The sequence below is a fragment of the Dipodomys merriami genome, unplaced genomic scaffold (genome assembly GCF_024711535.1).
Source record: "Dipodomys merriami isolate MVZ:Mamm:240054 unplaced genomic scaffold, mDipMer1.0.p SCAF_3, whole genome shotgun sequence".
NCBI classification, from domain to species: domain Eukaryota; kingdom Metazoa; phylum Chordata; class Mammalia; order Rodentia; family Heteromyidae; genus Dipodomys; species Dipodomys merriami.
Window position 1 is genome coordinate 10,384,500 of NW_027204492.1, and position 8,025 is coordinate 10,392,524.

Sequence of the window (8,025 nt, forward strand, 5' to 3'; positions counted from 1 at the left end):
GAATTGAGGCTTTTCCATTTCAATCGAGTACAGATCACTCTAAACAACACTTTTCAAACTGAAGTTCTAGGTAGACACTTGAGGGGATATCATCATTTCTGTTGCTAAAAGGAAATATCAAAATACTAAGTAATTTTTTAATATCAGAATTTTGTTCACATTATTTTCTGTAGGTGAGAAGCCCATGACCAAGAAACCAGAAGGACTGATATTTAAAGATGTTCTCTTCTTCACTGACAAAAACCCATGTCTATATCTAATCAAGTGGGAAGGGCTCATTGCAAAGGGACACAGAACAGTTCTCCTTTCAACGTCACCACAAGCCCATGTATAAGGGTGGTAAATTCATTCACAAAGACAGAAACCTCAAGAATTAATTATGGCCCAAAGGAAACAACTGATGCACTTGTAACTGTTATACCACAAATTTTGAAGGTATGATTAAAAGATGAAGAAGCAGAATGTCAGAGAGAGAGAGAGAGAGAGAGAGAGAGAGAGAGAGAGAGAGAGAGAGAGAGAGAGAGAGAGAGAGAGAGAGCGAGATGGGAGAGTCAGAAACTTGTACAGCCATTAGGAAGGCTTTAATTCTTATTTTGTTTTATTTCTGTCAGTTGATGAAAATACAAATTCTTCAATGATACATGAAATGTCACAAGTTTCAGTATTTTTTGTCATGTGAACAATATCAGGCATAAACACAGATTGTAAAGCTAATTTTTTTTTATTTAAAGGGTCAGCATAAAATGGAAAATGATGTAATCACTATGTACAAGAGGAACACAGAGTTGTGTTTTACTGTGCTCACTGAAGCCTGACCTGGACCCTCCCTTATTGAAAATATGCACTGCCCACTTCAAAATCAAACAGAGGAAGTTCAAACTCAGCATCTTCATATGAACCAAGAGGCATGGATTCCAAATGGTCTGTGACAAAAAGGGGATTATTACCATCTGCATGATCACTTTCAAAATGGTCATTAGGCTCATCTCTTAAAGCCTCTTCATACCAATCAGAGAAGGAAAATATATCAGTCCCTTTGGCCTTGGCCATAAATTCTAGAACCTTCATCTTGGTGGTTTCAGCCAGGGCTCTTGGCCCCCACAGGAACTCAAAGCGTGGTGGATCACTGTAGAGCACCCGGCGATACTCCACATAGTTTTCCTGCACCAAGTCGATAGTGATGAACTTTCTAGGCTCCCCATAGATGAAGTGCTCCTGCCCAGCATACACTCCAACCATATTCAGAAACGCCCATACTTTCTCTTCAGGAGCACAGTTTTCTTCCAAAAATATCACCCCAAGAAGCATGATCAGGAGCCCATTTCTAGGCATTGTCTGGGCATCATTCAACTTATCTTCAAAGGTAAGGCCCAGTGAGTTGACAAGGACATAGGTATTGCTGTCCACTTCCTTTACATCAATGCCAAAAATCACCTCCAAGCATGAAGTTGCTTTCTCCAAGATGGTAGGGAGAAGCTCTTCATACTCCTTGGTGACTAACTCAACCATTTCTTCTTTTGTGATGGGCTCCTTAACCCCATGCTTGAAGATCAAGGTGTGCACCAATTCAGTGATCTGATCCCCCAAAGGCTCAGGGGCCAGATCTTCACTCTCTATTGGAGGCGGAAAGATGAGTGGACTCTCATCTTCTGGGTCATTTGATCCATATATGTTGCTCCATAAGGTGCAAGACAAGTTATTGCGCCGAGTATTGTTGGGCCAAGGAAGAACACTGGAAGATGGCCCTTCTCCATCCTCCTCCTCCTCCTTTTCTTCCATCCCCGGCTCTTCTGCCTCTCCCACCTCTTCCTGCTCCTCTCCTTCTTCCATTTGCTCCTGCTCCTCCACCTCTTCCACCTCCTCCTCCTCCAGTACTTCCAACTCCTGCTCCTCAGCCACTTCCACCACCTCCTGAACTTCCAATTCTTCCACCACCTCCTCCTCCTCCAGCACTTCCACCTTCTCAAGCTCCTCCAACTCTTCCTCCTCTTCCTCCTTCATGGTGTCATCAACCAAAGAGAAAAAGGAAGCAAAGATGGTGGGGTAAGAAGAGAATGACTGATAGACATTGAAAGGGGCAGGGGAGATGATGGTGTTCACATTCCATCCCCTCTTGTACATCCACTACCTCTGCCTCTATCTCGATCTCTTGCTCCACAAGAGGGGGATTCTCCTCGATCAACAGGTATTCAGTACCAAATCCATCTTCAGAGATTTCCTCAAGCTCCAGTCTTGGGTATTTTGGAGGCCGAAACATGATGAGGCTTACTAACGGTGGCAGATAGCAGTGGCAGCAAGAGTGTAGTAAGGAGATCCCACAGACCTGGGGGAGGGAGACAATGAGAGACCTCAGCTGAAGAACTCACCCATAACTCTGACAAAAATCCACTTATAGGTCTCTGGAGATGCTCCACAGCCTCACAAAATCTGCTGAACTTCTAGTTTGCCTGTCCTCTAGGAAACTACAAAAGCACATGGGAAAGCATCTCAAGGTCCAGTCTGAGGATCTGAGCCCATTGCTTTCCTTGGGTCCCTTCAGTACAGGGGACACAATGCCCTTCTATACATTCAAAATGGGTGCGTCATGCTTCTTAGGATTTCTCTGCACTCTAGTGTGAGGGTATGAGACAAAGCCAATTCCTTCAACTTCAATTCCAGTAAGAATTTAAAGGCACCTCCCAAGCTCAAGACTACAAGCCAATCCTTGGAGCCTCTGAAATAACCACACAGCCAGACTGTGCAGTCTAATGTGCACAATGACCTCTTTTTCCCCTCTCCTTTAGCAAGGTCCAGAGTGGACCCATCAGCTAGACTGGGGAAATAAGATAAATGAAGGCAGTACAGGACCAACACCTACACAACATCAGTCAAGGACTTACTGTGGAGAACTTCAAACCTGAATAATATACTGAATAATACTATAGGGATCCCCCTAGTTCTAGATAAGAAATCACTTTTTTTCTCAAACAAACATAAAGAGACAGAGCCTTCTCCCTCTGTTGGCCTTGGTGTGCCTCTTATAAACCAGCAGCAGTAGTGAAGACTACAGTAAGACCAGAAGAATTGCATGATGCAATGTATCTTGCCACTCTTATTACCCTGGGCCTCCAAGAGATGAGGGCCAAAATTGAGCTGGATATGCCATTCAAGAAACAGGGATTGTGTCTTCAGCCCTCCCTTATGTTCCTTACTGTAACTCCTTGCACAGTCTCGCACTCTTCTTCTGATGAACTGGCGCGATCCTCCTCAGACTGGATACTCTTCAGACTGAGATCCACCTCTCTAGGAATAATACATATTTGAGGAGGCACAATAGCTGATTAACTGACCCTGGGCCCGCCAAAGTTAGCATCACAGGCTGGTGTCTTACTGGATTGCAATAGGGATTCCCTCAGTTCTCTGTCCTCCTTTTCATCTTGAGTCTCTCAAAACCAGAACGTGCCTAGTGAACTGGTATTTCGATATCAGTAGAAACCTTACCTTGACACCTGATGAAGCTTTGAACTCCTTGTTATACTGCTTCCTTAGATGCAGGCCAAAGCTATAATGTTCCTAAGAGATATTACAAGAAAAATATTGAATCGATACAACACATCCACTCTTACCTGGTGCTAGGGCCCATCAGTTCACCTGGGAAGACACCCTCAGTCAGGCATGAATATTTTCCTTTACTGAACACAAAGACAGTCTATCCTGATGTTTTACTTTCGTCCCTTCCAATTAAGAGGTCACATCCCACACACACCAGAACTACCCTCAAGAAGAAAAAGAAACATTACCTCTGGACCTTCTCACCCAGACCCTCCCAGACCAGAGGTCAAGAACAAACTGATGTGTTCCTTGGACACATTCTATTTTAAGTAGCTGGTTTTATTAGTGTGTCTTTAACTCCTTACCTTGATACTGGGCTGAAATCCTCACTCTGGTGGTATTCCAAACCAAGAAGGCTTTTTTTCAGTTTGCTGGGATAATCCATACATAAAAAAGAATATTAAATCAGTTCATTCCTTCCCATGGCTAGGGGATAAGCTCAACCTCAAATAAAGATGTACATCTAATTGTTAGCAAGGCCTGTCCCAATCTCTACTGATCAGAAATGCTCCTGCCCAACACCAATGTCCATCATTATCACACCTAGAAGAGACTGTAGCAGAAGTGAGGGCTCCTTCCCATTTGTCCACTCTACCTTGCTTCCTTCCAGGACTGAGAACTGGGAAAAGAAAGAAGCACTAGGATTCTTCCTTTCCATCAAAGGAAAAGAGAAATGAAGGGTGGAGAAAATGTATATGTATATAGACAAATATGTATATAGACACAAATGTCTCTGTGTATTGATATGTATGTGTACATATGCCCATAGAAATATATGCACAGGTTTGCATACATAAATGGATATTTATACCATTTAATTTTTTAATGTTAAGTAGTTTTACAAAAAGATTTCAATTCGCCGGGCGCTGGTGGCTCACGCCTGTAATCCTAGCTACTCAGGAGGCTGAGATCTGAGGATCGCGGTTCAAAGCCAGCCCGGGCAGGAGAGACCATGAGACTCCTATCTCCAATAAACCACCAGAAAACCGGAAGTGGCGCTGTAGCTCAAGTGGTAGAGCGCTCGCCTTGAGCTGAAGAGCTGAGGGACAGCGCCCAGGCCCAGAGTTCAAGCCCCATGACCGACAAAAAAAAAAAAAAAAAAGATTTCAATTCCATATTTCAATACATGAGTAAAATATGTCTTGATAAATTTTCTTATCTGAATTCCTAGAAGGGCAAGAGCACACTAAGAAAGTTTCCATTTCCTCAGTCTCCAAAGTTGAAATTAAAAAAAAAAAAGATCCTAAGCCTGGCGCTGGCAGATCACACCTGTAATCCTAGGTACTCAGGAGGCTGAGATCTGAGAATCACCATTCACAGGCATCACAGGCAGGAAAGTCTGTGAAACTATAATCTCTAATAAACCACCAGAAAATCAGAAGTGTCTCAAGTGGTAGAGCACCCTCACTTTAAGCTGAAGAGCTGAGGGACAAATGCTGGCAATCTCATAGGGACCCGGCTCCCCATGAAGCTGGGGTGGGGGCTTCCGGCCCTATCTCCACAGTCTCCCCACCACTAGTCCTCGTCACAGGGCAACGGCAGCCACATGGAAGGTTTGCCCACCGTTCCCCCCCCCCACGTCGGCGAAGGGCAAGAAGTCTTTCTCCACCTCTTCTCCACGGTCCGTCCACTCTCAAAGTCGCCGTGCGGCACCTCGCTCGCACTGCTCTCATGGACGACAGGAAGAGCCCTTCCTGTCTCCCGCTTCCCATGAATACGCAGCAGGGCATGAGCGGCCAGCCTCCCTTTTGTGTGCAGGGACACCATCCACGTCTGCCCTTCACCCTACGCCCTCTGCCTTCTGCCCTCTGCCCTCGCTATTGCTTCCCAAGCTCAGAAGTCCGGCATGGACATGGCGCAAAGCCCTCCTGTGGGAGATCCTCCGGCCGCAGACGGCGGCCCCCGTCTCCCCACCCACTGCTCTCCGTGTCACTGTCCTCTCCACAGAAACTCTCACCTCACTCTGAGTCTCGACACCGGTGTTAGGCAACAACCAAAGCGACTTTTCGTCTATTATCCGTCTTACGGCCAAACAGAGCCTGCTGCTAATGGCGCCGCTCCTGCCTGTGGAGGGCAGGGCATTCCACAAGTGCCCACGTTCTCTCTTTTATGATTGGCCATGCTCGACACTCTGTATCCAATGAAATGAACCCGCGCCTTTCAGCGGGCATTCTATTGTTCTTTGTAAACTTTACATCCGGGGACCTAGTAATTTAGCACATTCAAATGTTGCACTTTCTGGGTGGGGGAGGGGCTCTCCGATCTTCCCCACCTTCTGCCGCCAGGAAGCCGCCGCTCACAAACCTCCTGTCTCTCACTGCACACATTGAGAACGGGAAACACGGCATCCAGGACACAGGAAGGGCATGATGAGAATCGTGCTGGTCAATACATGTGCGGTGAGGGCGGGAAGGGTTCTGATGCTCAGCATCCTGCTCCAATGAAATGAAGCCAAATCCCCCGCAGAGCCCACGGAGGTGCACAATCACCCCGCCCTGCAATCCTCACACTTCTCCACCCCCAAATGCCACCTCTGCCTGGGAGGGAGGGGTTTCTGTTCATTGTCGCCCTCTTTCCCCTGAGGACTCCCACGGCCACCTTCTCCCCGTTCCACACCCAGAAAGTTGCCGCACAAAACCCTCGCATCCCGCCGTTTCTCGTCAGGACAGAAAGACACGCACAGTCCGGGCCACGGAAAGGGCAAGAAGAGATGGATGCCTTCACTCGTGTGCAGGTGGGCGGGGCGGGGCTGGCTCTGCCCTACCCTCAGGACTTTCCTGGATCACCCAGCAGACCCCGGACGACTCATCTGCCATGGAGATGCCCCAACCCACACAAACCCGTTGTTCAAGTTGGGATCCAGCACGCCAGGAATCTGGAGACTTCGCAGGGCTGAACTGGTATTCCCCATTTCTCGGAGTGGGCGCTGTAAAACTTTCCCTACAAGCCCCGTGGTTACGCCTCTCACCACTGTGCCCACGATATTGTTAACAGGGCTTCCCAATAACCCAATTGCGTTGTGCTTCACATATAATGAAGCCTATCAACATGAGTTCCAATATATGGAAATAAGATGTTATTACTATGTACTGCATGTAGTTTTGTTGTTGTTATTTTCTCGTTTTTGGTGTGTGTTCTGTATGTAAGACCATTAAATATGTGGAAGGGAAAGGGAATCATAGAAATTGCAGGACAAAAGATGAACCAAGGCAACACTGAAACATACTTGACACTGTAATATAAGAACTTTACAACTTGGGAGAGAGGGAAAGAGTAAGTGAGGAATAATAAGAATGTGGTAACAATAATTAAAAACAAATGTACTCATGACCTTACTTATGTAAATGTAACCCCTGTGACCCCTTATGTAACTAACCTCTGCTCATCACTTTTCAATAAAAAGAAAATATTTCCATCCCACCACACTTTATCCCACAGTTCCTCCTAATGGTTACTGTCTAGACCGCGGACTCAGCCTTCTATCAATATGAAGCCACAGTTTTCACATTTCCCAAGTAGAAAACAGCCTATTCCTTATCTTAAAGTCTAATAGTGACTGGTCTATCCCCTCTCCTGACTTCATCTACTCACCATGTTCTGAATATGTCCAAGAATTAGCAGCAAGAACATGGAAATTTCTTCACTAATGATATGTCTTTTAAGTCCTCTATCAGGTACTCAGTATGACAACTGACTCTTTCCTCACAGACCTATGCCTGCCATCTTAAGATCAAGGCCTTCACGACCCTGAAACTCCTCCAAGATAGAAATAAGAGGAATTTTTCAGCCTCACACTTCTGCCTGGAACCTATCAAGACAGTTGTAATGACAAATGTTTACAGTGCCAGACTCTAAGCAGTATATAGAAAGTATATTCACTGAACTTAGAGATGAATGAAGAAAATAATCACCTGTTGGGCACCAGTAGCTCACACCTATAATCCTAGCTACTCAGGAGGCTGAGATCTGAGGATCACAGTTTAGAGCCAGCCTGGGCAGGAAAGTCTGTGGGACTATTATCTCCAATAAACCACTTAGAAAAGTGGAAGTGGCGCTGTGACTCTAGTGGTAGAGCACTAGCCTTGAGCTGAAGAACTTAGGGACAGTGCCCAGACCCAGAGTTCAAGTCCCATGACTGACAAAAAAAAAAAAAAAAGGAAATAATCACCTATCAACCCTGCTTTAGAAATTAATGCTATATTACAAGGGAATATATAGAAAAGATTTGGAAACACTGCGAAGGATGCTCAACCTAGTCTAGCTTACCAAGTTCAATATGACTTTTTCATCAAATATATTAATATTATCATTATCCTCTTAGAGTGTTAGTCTTTGAGGTACTTTCTGTTGTGGATTGAATTGACTCATCAGTTCTCACTCTTGAGGTTCCTCATCTTACATCCTGGATTCCTGATTGCGTAACTGAAAATCTTG

General features: G+C 45.4%; 1 protein-coding gene and 1 long non-coding RNA gene across 2 annotated transcripts; both read right to left on the reverse strand.

The window, feature by feature from the left end:
* Window positions 1-821: 821 nt before the first annotated feature.
* Window positions 822-2,121, reverse strand: LOC138839729 (melanoma-associated antigen 8-like). The gene has a single exon (XM_070039304.1). It carries the CDS (start codon window positions 2,119-2,121, stop codon window positions 829-831), a length of 1,293 nt encoding a protein of 430 aa, XP_069895405.1. The 3' UTR covers window positions 822-828.
* A 24-nt stretch (window positions 2,122-2,145) lies between these two features.
* On the reverse strand, window positions 2,146-5,647 carry LOC138839316 (uncharacterized). The gene is made up of 5 exons (XR_011375941.1): window positions 5,549-5,647; window positions 3,897-3,962; window positions 3,481-3,552; window positions 3,192-3,282; window positions 2,146-2,323 (listed from the first exon to the last, which is right to left on the reverse strand). It is a non-coding gene; the product is annotated as an uncharacterized lncRNA (long non-coding RNA).
* Between the last annotated feature and the right edge of the window lie 2,378 nt (window positions 5,648-8,025).

What these genes read in the sequence shown, in the direction of transcription:
- LOC138839729 (XM_070039304.1), bottom strand. Translation starts at nt 2,121, where the DNA reads ATGTACAAGAGGGGATGGAATGTGAACACCATCATCTCCCCTGCCCCT.